The sequence below is a fragment of the Labrus bergylta genome, chromosome 14 (genome assembly GCF_963930695.1).
Source record: "Labrus bergylta chromosome 14, fLabBer1.1, whole genome shotgun sequence".
Classification (NCBI taxonomy): Eukaryota; Metazoa; Chordata; class Actinopteri; order Labriformes; family Labridae; genus Labrus; species Labrus bergylta.
In genome coordinates, this window is record NC_089208.1 from 12504625 (window position 1) to 12524059 (window position 19435).

General features: G+C 39.0%; 3 protein-coding genes across 14 annotated transcripts in view; 2 read left to right on the plus strand and 1 right to left on the minus strand.

Annotated features, from left to right (window-relative positions):
* Positions 1-1345: 1345 nt before the first annotated feature.
* On the plus strand, positions 1346-10450 carry ppp2cab (protein phosphatase 2 catalytic subunit alpha b). Its single transcript, XM_020635596.3, has 7 exons — positions 1346-1690; positions 8159-8368; positions 8487-8660; positions 8831-8920; positions 9092-9253; positions 9471-9589; positions 9745-10450. Exons 1-7 carry the CDS (start codon positions 1589-1591, stop codon positions 9815-9817), a joined length of 930 nt encoding a protein of 309 aa, XP_020491252.1. The 5' UTR covers positions 1346-1588; the 3' UTR covers positions 9818-10450.
* A 1297-nt stretch (positions 10451-11747) lies between these two features.
* skp1 (S-phase kinase-associated protein 1) lies at positions 11748-16993 on the plus strand. Its single transcript, XM_020635620.3, has 6 exons — positions 11748-11906; positions 12571-12670; positions 13017-13090; positions 14128-14271; positions 16475-16615; positions 16725-16993. The coding sequence occupies exons 2-6, from the start codon at positions 12574-12576 to the stop codon at positions 16758-16760; spliced, it is 492 nt and encodes a 163-aa protein (XP_020491276.1). The 5' UTR covers positions 11748-11906; positions 12571-12573; the 3' UTR covers positions 16761-16993.
* Positions 16994-17566: 573 nt separating this feature from the next.
* tcf7 (transcription factor 7) overlaps positions 17567-19435 on the minus strand; it is a 62009-nt gene continuing 60140 nt past the window's right edge. For 5 of the 12 annotated variants that reach the window (XM_020635609.3, XM_020635608.3, XM_020635612.3 and 2 more), the window contains one exon: positions 17567-19390. In XM_020635609.3, coding sequence (XP_020491265.1) covers positions 19000-19390 — 391 coding nt within the window. In that variant the 3' untranslated portion in view covers positions 17567-18999. Of the gene's footprint in view, positions 19415-19435 lie in introns of all 12 variants that reach the window. The other 7 variants (XM_020635613.3, XM_065962672.1, XM_020635616.3 and 4 more) reach the window with 2 other exon arrangements.

The following is a 19435-nucleotide window of genomic DNA, read 5'->3' on the forward strand; positions in this document are numbered from 1 at the left end:
ATGTATTCCTACAAAAAAAAAAAAAAAAATGCAATTTTGTTAAAATCTATTTCTGTCGTAATAATAAACACATAGGCGAATTAATGAATTTGGATGCACAACCTGCATCCATTTTGAGGTGTTTGGCTTAGTTATTAATTTGTTGTAGACCTAGACTTATTTTGGAACTTAATTTCTCAGATATGTAAAGTATCTAATACAGATAATTGTTTTAAAAGTATACCCCAATTTTTTTTGTATTTTGCCAGCTGTGAATCTGACATAACAGGATGCAAGTATATTGAAAACAAAACAACAAAAATATGCACAAATGTTTTTTTTTTTACTTGGAAAATTGGGTATTTAGCTCTCACAGTGATATTGTTAATACATTTACAAGTTTTCAAATAGGATAGGTTACCTCCAAATACCTGAATTGGACCTTGATAGGCTTATGTCAGATGTATTTTTCTATCATAATTATTACATTTATGTTCACAATGATTCATAAAATAATTTTATGTCAGTAAGAAGTGCTATGGTCCACCTCGTGTATTATTTGTGTTAAAACTGATTTTAATCTTGTTATCAGAAAGACAAATAACATAGCCTATAATCAACAGAAATTGTAGGTGAGCAACATTATAATGGTATTTATTTGTAGAATAAAAAGAAACCAAACTTTTAGATTATACAGCTAATTGAATAATCTTGTTTTTATTTTTAAATTGAACATTTCCTTGAGGTTTAATTTTAAAATACTGTGACTATTTTTATGTCTGACTGAGTTGACAAAAATCCTGAGCTGCAGGAAATGGTATTTTAGAACAAATAAATCACTGGGAGGTTTGCCCATCACAGTATTTAATAGCCAAGGCTTTGATCTTTTAAAAATATATCTTCTCAGCATAATAGATAGAAAACATTTCAAAAATATGGTTTTGTCCCAATTCTCAAAAAAATGGGTGAAAACAAACCAATTTTTTTTTCCCAATTTGAATTTATTTATTTAATAGGGACAATGCAATTTAACATAATTTCAATACAAAGCATGAAACTGATGTGCTGCATAAAGAGTATTTATTGCTAATTTCCAACTTGTGTCCCCAGTTGGGCCTTTGTGTAAACAAACAGATTACAATGTACAACATTCAGTTACATAAAACCCCATGAGGATACATGTACAACAATACAAATGCTATAAACCAGTTTAAAATAAAGTTTGAAGATACTTTGCCCGTATCAATTAGAAAACCAAACGAAACATTTGTTCTGGGTAGAAGAATATTAAAGCATTGTTTTATTGTGAAGGTCACATCCGGACCTGCGTTGTGTTATTTCTAGACAGCTTGACGTAAACTAACTTCAGGGTGGATCACCGACTGACGTCCCTCACTCCCTCCTTTTCAGTTTCAACTCAGTGATATCATAGCGACCTGGCAGTCAGAGACACTTACATGCTTCTTTAGAGTTAGAGAGCCAGCAGCACCTACTGTTGCCGCCCTGCGAGCCGTGGAAAGGTCGAGAACAAGCGGGGTCGTCTCCTTGCCGAAGTTGGCGAACAAACGTGTCGGCGAACGAACTGCAGCGAACCAAAATACGCGCAGAGATGGACGAAAAGGCGTTCACGAAAGAGATAGATCAGTGGATCGAGCAGCTCAACGAGTGCAAGCAGCTGTCGGAGGGACAAGTTAAAGCACTGTGTGAAAAGGTGAGATATTTAACAGATTTCAAACTCTCAACGTCAACTTACTGTCACCATCTCCCCCCCCTCCTCCTTTACCGACGCCTTCCAGACATTCTTAAAATGGCGTCTACAGTGTACATTTCACTGCGCGGGGCTTATATTTTACAAACATTGCGAGGCTGTTTGTCTTTAAAACATTTGCATTTCAATCAATCTTTGTCAGAAAATTCTTAAAATTGTTAAAAAAAAAAAAAAAAGGATCCCATACTGTTGGTAACTGGTGGTTTACATTCAAGTCAGGGTCAGCCATACTGTGAATTCAAGTCACATAGCACATTTACTGCCAAGCTCCTTCAGTCTGTCAGAGTGACCTGTAGCATCTCTTTCAGATAACTGAGCAATTCAACTACACAGTAAACTTTGACAATGTGACAGAGGTCTTCATTAATGTACACTGGATGTTGTTGAGGTAAAAAATAGGCAGTAAAGGTAGGCTACATTTTGGTATGGAACATGACAACAAGAAAGGGAAAAAGTCCTGAAAAGGTTAATAACTTTACTTTGTGATGGGGGGGGGAAAAAAAAGAAAAGCCAAATAAGTGAATTATTGTGTAGCATCTTCTGCCTGTGTACCCACTTCATGATTACACTGCCCTTTTCACCAATTCCTGAAAGTTGCCGTGGACGGCTGACCCCTGTTTTTACATGTTTAATACTCTGACTGAGTTGTTTACTAGCCAATAAAGTTGTTAATTACAATCTTTAACATGACACTTTATGACTTAAGTGGTCACACATCATGACACGTCACGGGACAGGTAACTTGTAAACTGTTAATATTCACGTTACACTCTGTTTTTTCTGGTTTGTTTATCCTTGTTTTGGTAGAATTGTTGACATAATGTCCGTGCTCACGCCACAGAGTAACATAGAGGCTAATGCAAACAAATAGAGAAGGGTAATGGCACAATGCTTCTCATTACATGTCTAAACTTTTTATTCAGTCATTTTCGTGCTTAAAGACAGAGTTGTACAGGTTAGTGTGGCGTTCACCTTTCAGCCAAGTAACTGTAAGTGTTATTCATGCTATTTTATAAACTACATGTTTAACATGTACAATGTTTTCAGTAACCCATCCTTCATGTTTTTGCCAACTCAATCACTGAATGATTCTGTTGACTTCTCTAGTCTAAGCTGGAGCTTAACCTCAATCTTTCCTCAACATACTTCCTGCTCAGGCCACTAGCTGAATATTTGATTTGTTGTAGAATCAGATAGGGTCGATAGTGTTTTTGATTAAGATTTGTTGCAGTTAATTGCGTCCAAGAGAGTCCTACACTCCTTTAAACGGCACAATAAAGCGCTGCTGCCCCACTTGAAGGTCTGTTGAGGCCGTTGCTGCAGAAACAGTCACCTCTGGCTCTCACTGATGTAGGCCAATGTTCAAAACATGTCAGTTTGTAGTGGTGTCGCTCGAAAGTTTTCATTTGAATTCTACTTTTTCAGTGAGACTTTAACCTTGTTGATTTTAGAGACATCATATGGACAGATGCTTCATTCTTTTGTGCAGCTCTGGGTCTGCAAAGTCTGAAACAACTAGACCAACAACAACCCTCTTTAGAGTGCTTTTCAAGAGGATATCATGAAACTCTACATATTGTTATTCATTCTTTTTATTTTAAGTTTTCCTCATCTAGACATGGTCTTTTTAAATCGTTTGAAATGAGCTATTCAATCCTGTAGCTTACTCTGTCTCTCAAGAGCCTCTTGTGGACCCCATGAGCAGGACACGGTGGTGTGTCAGTGTTTCAAGATGTACATTTGTGACGTCTTCTAATACAAGACGCTGCTTTGGATGACATGAACCTAACTGTCGGGGATTATGGCAGAAACCATGTTTAACATTTTTTCAATAAGCCACCTTTTAAAATTGACATTCTTCGACATATCATTGAATTTGATTGTAAAGCAAATCTGGACAACCATTTAGACAATTGTAATAAGAATACATAGAAACACCAAACATCAACAAGGACCACCAGATGCAGCAATTCCAAATATAATGTCTTTCTTTCCTGTTGCTGTTCCAGCCACTGTTTCCTGTCAAAAGCAGTGGAGAGGAAAAAGGAACGCTACAGTTTCTTCAGCCCGAGGCTGAGGCCGTATCATTATCAGGGCTCATGAGCTCAGCTGCTCATAACTGCCGTCTACCTGCACCTATCCTCACATTCCTTTGTGACTTCTGTTGATATTATTCACCAGCCACGCAACATCCCTCCTGATTTAAAAATAGCAAAGGATATGATTGATTTTTGAGTTGCATCACTAGCACAACAAAAAGCCGTTGCTGCCTAGCTGATCACAGAGTGTGACTCAGGATAACACACTCCTTTGTGAGTCAGAGAGCAGCCGTCTCCGTTTTGGGATGTACGGGGGTGTGAAGGAATGAGATGTGCTGTGTAATTTGTCCTCAGCCTTTTTATGCCTGGTTCCCAGTGATCTCAGAAAAGAGTGTAGAAGAGGCTGTTTGGTGTGCAGAGAGAAAATAAGGTTTTAAAAAAAAAAAAAAAACATTATTAATGTGATTGTTTTGGTTCTCAGCATTGCAGTATCCTTCCTTTCTTAAGGCTCCAGATATTTGTTGACAGACTAGTGATGTCATCCATCTTATCTTGAGTTTAATCTAGTTGGCATGTTTTTGAAGACACTGCAGAAGGTGCTCTGTTCACTGAGAATTGCTTTAAATTTCCCGTCGGTAACAAGGAGCAGATTCAATTTAATGTGCAACTTGTTCCTAAGACAGATTTATCCTTTTCATGACCTTTGGTTTTTCCCCACTGTGTTCAGAAATAAGGACGGTTACATAACCATTCAGATATAGTTTTTTTTTTTTTTCTGTGCTCTTCTTATTCCCATATGAGACACAGTGTGATAAGCATGATGCAGGTCATGGTGCAGCTGGACATTTACTGTTAACATTTGAGTTTGTAGCCAATATTTATGTCCCATGACTTCATTTAATGTGGGTCAGAGTGATGTAATAAGTTGTTGGGAAAGATGCCCCACTTACTGGGGCTGAAGTCTTCTGTTAGTCGGGGCAGCTAACAAAAAATATCTATGTTTGTCTTCTGAGGTCACCATTTATTTATTTGTCATTTAGACAAGCCGCTCCAAGGTCTTTTATTTTCTCACTGTTAACATCTGATATAGCAAACTAAAGATGTAACGCTGATTCATTCAGCAAAATCATGATCCCAAGATGGTGCAATGCTAGTATCATAAAAGTGTTTTAAAGAACGTCAAGCACAATGCTGCAGATATGCAACAATACAGTGATTTCTGTGAACACAACTCAACCATAATGACTGAAAGGAAGGTGAATGCATCTCGGCAAACTGCTGACAAACACAGACACAATGTGCCTGTGCTGATTTTCACACAGATTACAGTGCTGTTGTCAGTAAGATGCTTAACTCTGAATGTACATCTTAAGTGAGGTCATTCTTTGTGGTTGTAGTTTTTGTCTAGTCGTCAAGCTTAATTCGCCCTGAGTCGTCTCCTGGTGGACCCTTGGCTGCGTTTAATGGGATTATATTGCGGCAGCCGGGAAAATGCTGACTTCACTTCTCAGCACTCGGATAAGCAGTTTGTTGAGCGTGTGGTGTCTGACGTATCGGCCAGAGCTGTAATCTGGCCCAAGGTTCCCTCCCTTCTGCCTCTCTGTGGCGTTTAAGATACAGGTGTGGCCTGTACTTTGGGCGAGGTGATTACGTAACCTCTGGCGTCATCCTATCCATTCACAGCTGGGCTGCCACCCACAGCACCAAACCCAAGCTTACATTAGGAGTTATGAAAAAGTTGTTATGGTAGCATAAGCAGCATGTCACATGGGATTTGTGTATCACGTTGCGTAATATTAGTAATGCTGTTTTCTTTCATATTTCCATTTGTTTGGTTTTGTTGTATTTGTGAAATTAAAGTTTTGTAAGGATATTTTTTTGTGACTCATTACAATTGAAGCAATTGAGGCAGTGAATTGTCTGGAAATCAACTTTTATCGACCAGCAGTGGAGACAGATAGTGAGACTGTACTAGACTTCAAGTTTTTAAATAACGATTAAATACAAAGGGAAGCAAAAGTCTAAATAAAGGTTTTATGTCTTGTTCTAAAGGTTCTTGGTAAATGGTAAATGGACTTGAGTTTGTATAGCACTTTTCTAGTCCTCCGACTACTCAAAGTGCTTTTACACCACAGGTCACACCCACACATTCACACGCCGCTAATGAAGCAGCAGGAGCAACATTGTTTTAAGTGTCTTGCCCAAGGACACATCGAGCATGTGGCTGCAGGAGCTGGGGATTGAACCCCCAACTTTCCGACTCTACCAACAGAGCCACAGAGCCAAGAGTCCTAAAGGTTAAGTCAAGTAAAATCAGAGGATTCTTTATATTACCAGCAGAAGTAGTACAGGATGTGTTTGGTCTTCGTCTACAAGTTGTTAAATGACCATCATTTGATGGTTCGATCTTGTCATGAAGATGCACAGATTAAGTGCATCTTTTAGATCTTTTATGATGGTAGATTTAGTGCATTGAGGTTTGAACTGTTAGAAAGGTAACATTCACTTTTGGCTGTATGGCATTATGATGATTTTTTTTTTATTGTTTTGCAATTTAAATCAGACATCAGTTCAATGATTTAAATCCAGGCTAAAGTGAAGGTGTACAACAGTGAATATGGAGGACCATGTAAGATAGACTGACCCTGCTCACTTAAAATGGGTGTTTATTTCCTCTCCCATTTTATTTAGATTGATAAGAAGGGAGAGATGAAAACATAGTGCTGTCCCACTTTAATAGAGACATGGAGAATATTCTGTCTAGTTGAGGGAATTGAATGCCCCGGTCAATCTGTCATGAAAGGCCTCCTGCCACATGGTTGTGTGGGCATGTGGAGAGCGTCTGTTTGTAATGTAGGTCAGCATTGTGACTCGCTGCAGTCAAGTCCTGGTCACTCTGTCTCTCTCTCTCTCTCTCTCTCTCTCTCTCTGTCCCATCTGCCAGGGTCCACTGGGCAACATCAGCACTCTGTCAATGTTGGCTCTCTTTTTCTCATGCTGCTCGCATTTGTTGTCGAAAAGCAACAGCGTGAAAAGATAAGTCGTGCTGAAAATGGAGCTATAGGTAAAAGGCCAGCCCACTTAGTGGAGAGACGTCAGGTTTTTGAAGCACAATATGAAAACAATCATGTGAAATGAATTACCAAAAGTTAGTCTTAACTTTTGTTCTTTTTGCTTTTTAAATTGTTCACCTTCTTCTGAGTTTGCGGATGTCTCTCCCTCTCTCTCTCTCTCTCTCTCTCTCCACACTTAAGACATGTCTGGTGGTCATTCAGCTCGGAGCATTTCTCCCTCAGCCTGAGGATTTGTTGGCTTCAAAGCTCCTTAAAAGAGCTCATCCAGCTGACTGACCCCTCAGTCTGACCAGCCTGCCAAAGCCAGACTGACTCCAGGAATAGGCCTTGTAGTGGGTCTCTCCAGACTTAATGTTTGGAGTGCTACCCAAGAGTTTGTCTACTATTTTTAGGTTTATTTTTATTGAGTACTCTAGCAACACATTACAAGTACACATAACAGATGCATAGTCATTCAAATCCTTTTTTTTTAATCATGTGGCACAATGTTTGCTTAGCCTTAAGGTATAAAAACAGATACAAAACGACTATACAGTTAAAGCAGAATGATTCAGTGTATCCTTGATGTACCTGCTTTGGCTGATGCACACAATGACTCATTTGCTTCTGCAGAGAGTTTGAAGTCCACCTCATCATAACTTCTGGGTAACTGTCCAAGAATATCACTTGTAACAGTTTTAACGGTTGGGTGTAGAGTCTGACTGTTGTGCTGCCAAAGCTCTCCAAGCTATAACTTAAAAACCATTTACAGCATTAATCTGAGGAAACAAAGTCCTCCCTCCAAATACACCAGCAGCCTTTTTACATTCTGTTCTCCACTTCTTGAGCATACCGCTCCTTGATTCTACGAACTGAAGCTGTGCAATCAGAGCAGACCGCAAAGCAGGCCCACAGGAAGCTAGACACACACACAAACACACACACAGAGGAAGGGCTTATTTTCTTGGAAAGATCATGGTGGGGGTTGTGTTGTTGTCACTGTGCAGCATTTGAATGTAGTTTTGTTGGTATGAAACTTTTCTTGGAATAATGATAGAAAACAAAGAGAGAAATAGAATATTATAACTTGCATCTCCTGACATGACGGGATCATGTGGCTTTATCCTGCATTTCAATCAACTCAACTCAGTCAAGTGGTAGCTACATATAAACTGTGGAACGCTGACTTTTGACACGTTTTAATTCCATGTGCGGTGTTCGTCTCTCCTCAAGCCATTTCATGTCACACTTCTCTGTTTTTTTTTTTTTTTGTGGCATGAACTACAATCTAACGGGTCTTTTTTTTTTTTTTTCTGCAGGCAAAGGAGATCCTGACCAAAGAGTCAAATGTCCAGGAGGTGAGATGTCCGGTGACAGTGTGTGGGGACGTGCACGGCCAGTTCCACGATCTCATGGAGCTGTTTAAGATCGGAGGGAAATCTCCAGACACAAACTATTTGTTTATGGGAGACTACGTAGACAGAGGGTACTACTCTGTAGAAACCGTCACTTTATTAGTAGCACTTAAAGTAAGTCCTTTTTCAAAAGTCCATACACATTGAATTTATCCCAAAACTAGAATTTAATACGCAGTGTCTCTCAAGAAAAAAAGATTGACTAACAGCCTTTTCTTTGCTCATGCTTCAGGTACGCTTTCGTGAGCGTATCACAATCCTTAGAGGGAACCACGAGAGCAGACAGATCACACAAGTGTACGGCTTCTATGACGAGTGCCTACGGAAATATGGAAACGCCAATGTTTGGAAGTACTTCACAGACCTGTTCGACTATTTGCCCCTCACTGCCTTGGTAGACTCTCAGGTGAGAATAGATCTGATTAATACAGGCTGAGCAACTACTGAACATTATTTAAACAACCTGTGACCATAAGAGTTTCGGGAAAAATGTGTTTGATTTTATACGGCCGCTGTGGAGAATGTTATGTTTTTTTTTTAACTGAACTGAGATTTTTTTTCTCCGTGATCCTTCAGATTTTCTGCCTCCATGGAGGCCTGTCACCGTCCATAGATACTTTGGATCACATCAGAGCACTGGACCGTTTACAGGAAGTACCACATGAGGTAAACACATGCTTGATTTTATGTTTACTTTGAAAAAGAAAGAATTCTACCTGCTACCTGAAACCACCACCTTGAAAAAGTCTTTGTTCATAAAGTAGTCTAGTGAAAGCAATGTGATGGAGGACTCAGTAGCAGAGCTGTACTCATTCTTTCCATCTTTGTCCTCTGCAGGGTCCCATGTGTGACCTGCTATGGTCAGACCCTGATGACCGAGGTGGCTGGGGCATCTCCCCTCGAGGAGCCGGCTACACCTTTGGCCAGGACATCTCCGAGACTTTCAACCACGCCAACCGCCTCACACTGGTGTCCCGTGCCCACCAGCTGGTTATGGAGGTGGGTGTCTGTATATATGCAGAATTACTTAACATCTTCTGCTTTAGCCTGGGGTTTGGAACCTTACAAAGTGAATCTCTTCCATCACCGTGACAGAAAACAACAGAATGAACAGTTCTATCAGCAACATTAACATTATCTATCAGGTTTTAACTTTAAATTAGCTTTATTTTGTTGAATAAGAAATCTCTGATGAGTGACGATCTGCTTCTTCCAGGGTTACAACTGGTGCCATGAGAGGAATGTAGTGACAATATTTAGTGCTCCCAACTACTGCTACCGCTGTGGCAACCAGGCAGCTATCATGGAACTAGACGATACCCTGAAATATTCATTGTAAGTGAATCGAAAGGCTGCATGATTAAAGTTTTAAGTTGGTGATATGTATTCATTATTTGAAACAATGCAGATATCTAGGCATGAAACATGTATGCCTTAAAAGAGATTAGTGAAGAAATCTAATTTTTTCTTATTATTTCTTCTTCTACCAGCTTGCAGTTTGATCCCGCCCCCCGCAGAGGAGAGCCACATGTCACTCGCCGCACCCCAGATTACTTCCTGTGATCTCTGACCTCGGACCCTTGTACAGTCAGGTCCAGTTTTGCCATGATGTATGACTTCCAACCGAACAACATGACTGAGGAGGGGAGGGTGTGACACTGGGTGGGTGGGAGGGCTACACTGCAGTGCACATTGTATATCCACACGACGACCTGTTTAAGCATTTAGGGAAAACAATGTCTGTTTGTCTATGAATGGACCAAAAGATGTGTGCCATAATCATTACATCCTCTACCTGTGTAGCTGGACAGATGGCACTGAGGTCCAAGAAGGAAATGAAATGCAGCTGTTTGAATCCCACGCGCCATGGCTTATATTTAGGAGATCTGAATATGATCTTTTTGCACTTTTGTAAATCTAAAGAAATGTATCATATCTAAAAAAATGAAAATTATTTCACACTACAGATGTTTGTTTTTTTTAAATTAGAAATAAAGCCCCCATCAGGCCAGCTTTACAGAGACATTTTTCTTTATTCTGTGTAACTTTCAACTACAACTCATTATTTGCAGTCACCCAACTTGGTGTATATGAAAGATGTGTTCACATCAACTCACTGACGCCCTCTGAACTACAGAGTCTGTATTAACCCAACCATTTGAATAATAAAGACAAAGGTGGCATCTTTGAAAAGATTGTGCTGTTTTCCTTGTTGTTCTTTGTCTGGAGTAAGATGATGACTGGTATTATTGCCTGGTTCACACGGGTTCTTTTAAACTGTTTGAATGGAACCAACTGAGTTTAGTTTTTACAAATTAGGAGAAAGGTCGACCATCTGGGCTGTAGGTAGGCAACAGTTCTCCAAGTGTGATGGCTTTCTTCCTCTTTACTATCTGTTATCTTTAACTTGGAATAGTTGCTTTAAATGGTAACCAAATCTATTTTTAAAACAGCTGAAATAAAAATTTAAGACCCCAAAAGGTCAAAATTACTGAAAGATCAAAATTTCCATGAAGTTCAATTCGTGCAAATTTTTTGTAGCAAAAATGATGACAACTTGTGGATATATTATGTTATGGGCTTTTTCTTAAGGCCCAAATTATATGAATTAAGTTTTCTCTTATTTATTTTTGTTTAACCTTAAACACACTAAAACATTTGACCAAATGTGCATGCTGTCTATCATTACCAACTACAGCTAAAGTATTGTGTATAAGTGAAGCAAAATGTAGAAGTATAGTGATCTTTATGCTCTTCCTGAGGGAGGGAAAACCTTCGAGGAGCACTTGAATGCACCATAAAACTGGCTCTATGATAAGGAAAAGGCGCCACCTCATGGTAACTTAAAAATTAACTCACACTATTAATCCTCTTTTGTTTTTTTACTGCATTGAATAAAACAGTTAATTTACATTGATGGCACTTCAAGCACATATAGCTTAAGCGAATTTTCTAAACTACAAGCAAACCTAAATTAAATGCCCAAACCTTGTTAACACCCGTCATATACCCGTATTTAAATAACAAATAAGCAATATAATTACCCCAAAGCTGAATATAATTAAAACTAATCTGTAACAATATTATGTTATTATATAATATTGTATAATATTTTTTGCAATGATTGCTTTAATCGGTTAATAATTTAGGAGTCATATGTTGCGGTTTAAGGGTTTAACATATTAAAATATGCCTTAAAAAAATAATCTGTAACAATATTAAGGTTTTTTTTTTTTAACGAAAAGATAAACCAACTGCTTATAATTAAAAACATCTACACATTTAATATTACATTCAAGAAATTACTAAAAAAAAAAAAGAAAAAACGTAAAACTGCCATGAGGCTTAACATATTTTTTATTTTTTTGCAATGATCGCTTTAATCGGTTAATAATTTAGGAGTCATATGTTGCGGTTTTAAGGGTTTATAACATATTAAAACGGGGTTAGATAAACAGGAAAAGCAGCCTTCATACGTCCCCGCCCCCTTTTTTCTCCTCCAGCCTCTGACAAAGCGATCGAGGAGCTCCGGGCGGCACCAGGTCGATCCAGAGACTTCTAGCCGCTTACGGTGCCTCCGTGTCTGTCCCGGCCCTGCTGTTGAACACAGAGGAATTTCACCTCTGGATCTGAGTTAAAAAAAAAAAATACGGTACGTAGCTGCACTAAGTTGAATGTATTTATTTAAAAACGTGTTCACCTTTTTATAAAATAGTTTTTTTTTTAACGTTTTGTTTTCATTTTAGTTTGAATAGCCTTGTTGTGGTTGCTAAGAGGCCTCGCTGACATCGTTAGGCGCTAACGGCAAGCTAAGTAGCTAGCATTGTGCACGGTAACGCTAGCTACCTCATTAGCATACAATGTAACCACATTTGTAGGGTTTTTATGGTTGTGAAAACCCAGGAAGCGTGTATAATAAATAATGTTAACATGCTGACCCGTATTATATACCTTAAAAACCTTCACTTTCGTATGCTTTAAGGCACCCCCCCCCCCCCAGTAGCAAACTCGTTTAGCCCATGTTAACAGGTGGCTAGCTGAATGTGTCGTTGTTTAGCGTGTAGTTAGGTTGACCTTACTAACCAGCAGACGTAATTAAGTTAGCAAAAATACTGCGAGTTACCCTTTATGGTGTGTAGCTTTGCGAAATAACAGGTAAGTTTGTTTACTAGCCGATTTTAGCTTGGCTAGCTGAAGCGTTAGCAATCAGCAGACGTGTAATCAGGGTCAGCTGTCAATGAAAGATTACTGGATAATCACATTGTGTCTGTGTATGTTCATGTAGCTGATGGTAACGTGTTTGTTCTTCCCTACAGATAATGCCCACGATAAAATTACAGAGCTCTGATGGGGAAATCTTCGAGGTCGATGTTGAGATCGCCAAACAGTCTGTCACTATTAAGACCATGTTAGAAGGTAAACATTTAAATCATCACACACTTTTTTTAGAAGATGTCTTGTTTTTCTTCACAGATGTGACTTTATAGTTCTCTGTTTACTGAAATGAAGTTTGATGGATTGAGTATTTCTATGGGGAGCCATTAAGTGGACATGATTAATATGATTTACGGTAATTTCTCAAGATCCCGAGGGAAAACCTGAATTTGTATCTTGAGATGACAAGATTAACAATAAAAAAAATAATCTCAGTGTATTGGTAATCAGGGGGAAAATGGTCAAATATTATAGGGATGTTTGTCCGTTTAGGGCTTCCATATCTTTATGACTGATGTCTGACACGTTATTTGACATTTTGCCACAGATTTGGGAATGGACGATGAAGGAGACGATGATCCAGTTCCCCTCCCTAATGTGAATGCAGCCATCCTTAAGAAGGTAGAGAACACGTGAAACAAATCAGATCACCCAGGTGCCATCACATATGACTTATGTTGTGACAGCAGAATTCACATGAGCATTTCTAAATTGCACACTCTGAGGGCTAAGGTAACTTCAGCTTGGAATAGGTCTTGCAGATCAAATACTTTTGTTTATGTTGGGTTGTAGATTCATGATTACACAATATTTACAGACGGTCTGTCCAAATTAAGAAAAAGAGTCTAGGGTCTCACTAAATCTTTCTGCATTAGTTGGGTGTTGTTCTGCTTGGCCTTCCACTTACAAGTCATGACTTGGTGATTTCCAAGTTTGTTCATAATGTGTCTGTGCATTTAGACAATTTGAGGTCAAATGTGTACCACAGTCACCCAATGACGATTCACATGTCATGTCTTAACCAGCCAGTTTATACTTTTCGATGAAGTACCTGATTTGAAACTGTTTTGAAGAGGTGAACTTAAACGTGGAGACTATTGTTCATGGAGCTTTAGAGTTGTAATGCAGTATAGTAAAAATGTTTCCACTGTATCAAGTAGTCCACCCATGTTAATGTGAATGTTGTACAACCCCCCGCCAAAACAATTCTAAGATGACTAGGAAATAGAGAATTAGTTAGTTTGTCTTCACTTTCTGTGAAAATGAGAATCCTATGTATGTTGTTTGTGTAACACAATCAACAGCGTAAGCTATTTTTGCCCCATTTTTCTTGATAACTATTTTTTCCTAGTCAACAAACTGCCAGTAGTATTTGTGGATTCAGAGGGCTGAAAGTCTGTTTTTTTTCATGACTCTGCTACAGATTCAATATCATATGTTAGAGCTGCAGTTATTTCACATACGATGGCTTTAATTGAATTCTGGTCATGACTCAGTTGGCGAACTGGAACCCCTGCTGATGGAAGACATTTTACACTTCTAATAAAGTTAACAAACCAATACTAGCCAAGTCTTTTAAACGTTGTGCTCCAGTTTGAAATGGAGCTCTCATCATTGTCCTCAACTGTGTATTTGACTCGTGTGTGTTTGTGTTTCAGGTGATTCAGTGGTGCACTCATCACAAAGATGACCCTCCTCCTCCTGAGGATGATGAGAACAAGGAGAAAAGAACAGATGACATTCCTGTTTGGGACCAGGAGTTCCTCAAAGTGGACCAAGGCACCTTGTTTGAACTCATTCTGGTAAATACAGCGAACAACACGTTTACACTTCAACTTGAAGACAAGCTTTGCATCCTTCATTTGAACTTTAACCAAAAACACAACCATATTATTTGATGCTTCACATTGGTTTTGATCAGCTGCTTTCATTAATTATAGAGAACCTATAATATACATTTTTAAAGATGTACACATACAGGTGTTCACTACAACTTGCAACAAAGCTCAAGACCAAAAGCAAGAATGTTAAGATGTTTTTATGAAATCCTTGTTTTTGTTAAGACAACCAGTGCTGTAGCGTGACATATAAAAACATAAATCAGAACTTTGTTATGAATGTAATTTAATTTCATTGACATTTTCTCTAATAACTATGTGATTGTATTCAAGATTATGACATAAATACACATTAGTCATTGACGTGAAGAGACACATTGCTTTTCTAATACTCCTGCGTCAAACCTTTAAAAGAATCTCTGCAGGTTGACAGTTCTTGACTGTTTAAAGCATAAATAGATTCACTGGAAGAACACACCTTGTACTTGAACTGGTTCTTTGGAGTCCTGATACATTTTCATATCAAGTTTTCGTTGTGGATATTCTATTTTTCATTGTACCTTTTTATGACCCATCATCGTGAAGTTGAATCTGCACGTGTCTTACCCAGTTGTTGATTTCATTTATTGCTGTGCCAAAGTCCTGATTTGTTTTTATTTGGTTAACAGGGATATTTTAAAGTTGCTTAGCAACAGCCGGAAGATCGGTAGTGTGGGGGCAACTGCTCTTGAAAAGGTCGGGATTTAAAGAGGCAGTTTGAAAGGTTACCAAGAAGTGCTTGGGAGTGATTGGGAAATAGCTGTTGGATTGCAATGTGCTTCCAAGAAGTGAAACACAAGTTGCAGTGAATGTCATTTGAGTTGTTTGACCCCCTCCTGCTGTTTTCAGTGTAATTCTATACACAAAGCGAGAGGATGCAAATGGGCAGGGATTGTGGACTAGCTAGGAGGGAGTTTTTGTGACGTAAAAGCAGAAGTCTAGCAGTGCTCATCAAATGATGTTTATGATATGTGTTCATAATGAGTTTCCAGATACAAGTTTAAAGGTTGATGTTTTTTGAACAGGGGTCTTCTTTTAATGTATAAGCTGAGGGGATTTCAGTGTAGGCTCACTCAGAAGTAGAGCAGAGATACATTTTTGAAATCAATGTCAGAATATTATTGAGAATTTTGCTCATATATCTTTCAAGACAGTTTACAAAAGACTCAACATAGTCCGATGTTAAATGCAGTGAACCCACTCTCCGAAAATTCTTTATATATACCATTTGTCCTGAATCGAATCATCAGAGTGAAATGAAAAATTATATGAATCTACAGAAAGGTAATTTACGATAACAAAGCACTTCTGAGTACAACTGACTGTATTAACTGACTGTTATATGAAAAGCGGCATCATTTCATTAACAGTATTTGTTACCAAACTAATAACGAAGACCGTTAGAGGGCTACACATGACTCATAGAACTGGAGTTACGTCCAGTAACCGAACACAGTGCTCTGTAACGAAGCTTGTTTGTCTAAGTTTGCAGCTGTTACGTTACTGATGATACATTTCTGTTGTTGTCACCCGTAACCATCAGCTGGTTCAATATGACAAAACAGAGATAAAGTCACATTTACCCGAACTGTGGGGGCCTGATCCAAATGGAGATGCTGTTGGATGTTATAACGCAGGAGACAACTGTTGTTCAGGCGGCCGCCTTAACTATAAAGCGCTGCGGGAAACAATGCCTTATTATTCTTTGGCTGTTTTTGCTAGAAGACTTTCTAAAAACTCCTTTACATGAACTTTTTTTTTAAACCTGCTGATCATTTCTTTAGAACTTACACCCCACTGAAATCAAACCTTTAACTCCACAAACAGATGTTGCTGTCATTTCTTTCTCCCTACACAGATGGACGACTCTTGCTGTTTCACTTCAGTGCTTTTTTTGTACATGCTTGTTTTTCGCTAAAGTGTTGAATGCTGACAAACAAGAATGGGACACTAGAAAATCGTCATTCCCCTTCTACAATGTAGACACTACAAACCACAACGACAGTGTAGCTTGCTCTTCATGCACTTTAAACCATTTTTTGTTTTCCATGAAATTCTTCGATTGTCAGCTTTCTTTCTCACTGCTCTCCTTCTCTTCATGTCTCCCGGTTGTGTTGTCCCTTTTCAGGCCGCCAACTATTTGGACATCAAAGGCCTGTTAGATGTCACCTGCAAGACGGTGGCTAACATGATCAAAGGCAAAACCCCAGAGGAGATCAGGAAGACTTTCAACATCAAAAATGATTTTACAGAGGAGGAGGAAGCCCAGGTAGTTATTCCATCGTCTGTTTGTCTTAAAACAAATAGCCCTTACAAAAGTGATGTCAAAGACAATAGCAGAAACAACATTAATCGTGTGTCCACTCTCTTGTCATCAGGTACGCAAAGAGAACCAGTGGTGTGAAGAGAAGTAAAGAGGAGATCCTGCCAACACCACCACACTGAAAAGGAATTGTCCCTGCTAACTGGTTGCACTGGCGTTGTTCATACTTGTCAATATTTACATTTAGTGTACTTAGAGCCACATCACAGCCCCCCTTCCCCTCCCCATCCCTTGACCCCCAGTTATCACCCCACCAACAGCATGACCATTTTAACTTGCCTGTGTGTTGTCTTAATTTAAATAAAGAAAAGCTCTTTTCGGTTACCACACACGTGTTTTATTTTCATGTTTAAAAATAGTTCTGGATTCATGGCTTTGTACCCTAAAAGATATGTCACTTCTTTCATATTTCCCCCAATTATTAATCACTGCGGTTGTCTTTTTTACTGGACGTGTTTGTGTTCTTTTAGGTTAACGGATGAAATAAAATGGCTTTTTTGACAATGGAAATGAATATTTAGTTTTTGCTCTATAAATGCATCGGTTCTGTAAGAAAACGTGCAGAGGGTTGAGTGTCTGAAGGAGAAGTGAAGTTTGAGTTGATTAGATGATTCTGTGTTGAGGACTACAGATGCTTGTCTGTGGACACTGAATTGGTTCATGCTGATTCACGTTGCATTGAATTGGAAACTTCTCCGATCAACTCTGATGCTGGCTTTTGAGATGATCAAACATATTGAAGGAGTCAATAAAACTGAAAAAAAAGGTTGCTTTGTCATTTTTGTTTTGAAATTTTGTTTTCAAATAACCAGTATTTTATTCTGAAACCGTTTTTGTCTTGGAAGTAATTACCCTTGAAATGTCCTTGTTTGTTTTTTTAACTACAATAGACATGAACAAGATATTCAAAACACTTTTAATACACCAAACAAAAACAAGAAATACATCAGAGGCGTAAAAAATACAAAAGACATCTTGGAGTTGTTGCCACTACTGACGTGAACATCCTAAAAAAACAAAAACAAGCTATTTCTAGCCCAAGAGCTCTCTCTGCTGGAGGGAAACGGTTTTGCTGAACAAGAACTCGGCCTACAGTTCGCTCACAGTGCTGTCAGTTGAGTTTGAAGCTGCAAGCAGAACAGTAAATGAAAGCCTTGTTTTTTCTTTACATTGAAGTTTGAACATGCACAGATTGAGAACACAAAGAGATCTTTGATACGATCCTGCTGTAACACTTGACCAAAGAAATTTTTTTAATTCTGCACCAAAGACAAACACTAAATGTATTTGCTTTAAGAAATGATACAAACTAAAATCTTTTTTTTTTTTTAGTTTCATTTTTTTTTCATAAAAACATATAAAAGTTTAATTATAATAGGGAATTCCAACATTTATAAAACTTTACAACACAATGCAATATAATAGTACCCATTTGGTCTCAGAAGTTTACGGAGCTGCAAAATGTTTAGTCAAAAGAAAAACAAAAACTCTTTTTCTCCAACAGAAAAACATTTGACCTTTAAAAATGTATATGAGAGTCAAACAGAAATAACAGAACTTCAGAGGAAGCTGAACAAACAGGAATCGATTGATATAGCAAAGTACTGACAGCCTGAAAGTGCCTAGAAAAGAAAGTAACTTAACGTATTTTATGCTCTGACTTGTGTGATTTGGACTTTTTTTTTTTTTTTTAACCTGTTACATGTTTTTTTTATTCTGTAAAGCTAATGCACACATATTTATAAAATGTTCGGACATGTAATGAAACTGAAGATTAACAAAATGATGAGTAAAAAGTCTATTCATTCATCTCTTTAGAGCGGGGGTTCTGCTGGTCAGGCTGGCTCTGCTGGTTTTCGCTTCCCTCAGGTTTGGTCTGAATGATAGTTGTAGATTTTTAGAGTTAAATGTTTAGGTAAAACACTACAACAGGCCTCACCTTGATGCTGTTTTAGCTCTGAGAACTCCATACCCTGTAGTTAATGAAGCAAAGAGCTCTTTAAAAAAACTTCTTTGTTTGTGATTGTCACGGAAGAGAAAGCACAGGGTTAACTTTTAACGGGAGCATCGGGGGGGGTGGGGCTATGGCTTATTTGTAAAATGATTTATGAGGCAGAGCTGTCTCCAAGGCAGGACCGATCTGTGAAGATGACTTTGAGAAGGAATAGAACCTTATCGACCTGTCGATTTATTTGGTCTAGAACCACAGACACTTGGAGGATTCACCCTCTGAACACAGAATATCGTAAACTGTGAGGAGGAAGTCGATCTGTACGGCTCTGGAGGAAGCTGAAGTGAAGAGGGTCAGTGATGTAAGAAGACCTGATGGATCACTGAGTCTCTGTTAGCACTTTAAGAGAAAGTCCTGCTGCCTTGGCGGCTGACAGCGCCGTCGTCGAGCTGTGGGTCTGCTTGCTGGACAGTTCCAGGTGTGTGTGGGGGGGTTTGGTTGCGGTATGTCGGTGGTCTCCGCGCTTGCTCACAGACTGCTGCTGGGGCAGGCGTGTGTGTGAGTGCATGTGTGCTGGCGGAGACAAGGGGAGGCGTGTTGACGGGGAGGTGGGAGGCGTGGAGCAGCCCGGGGAGAGTGGCCGTTGATGCTGGTAGAGACGATGGCGATTGGGGGAGGGGGAGGGGGGAGAGTCTATAGCACTTAAATCTGAAGAAGATGGGCTGGGACAGCCTCCTCCTTGAAGGTAGCGAATGCACTTCTTTTTCCTCCTAAGGACAGTCAGAGAGAGTTATCTGTGAATAAAGTGTGGATGG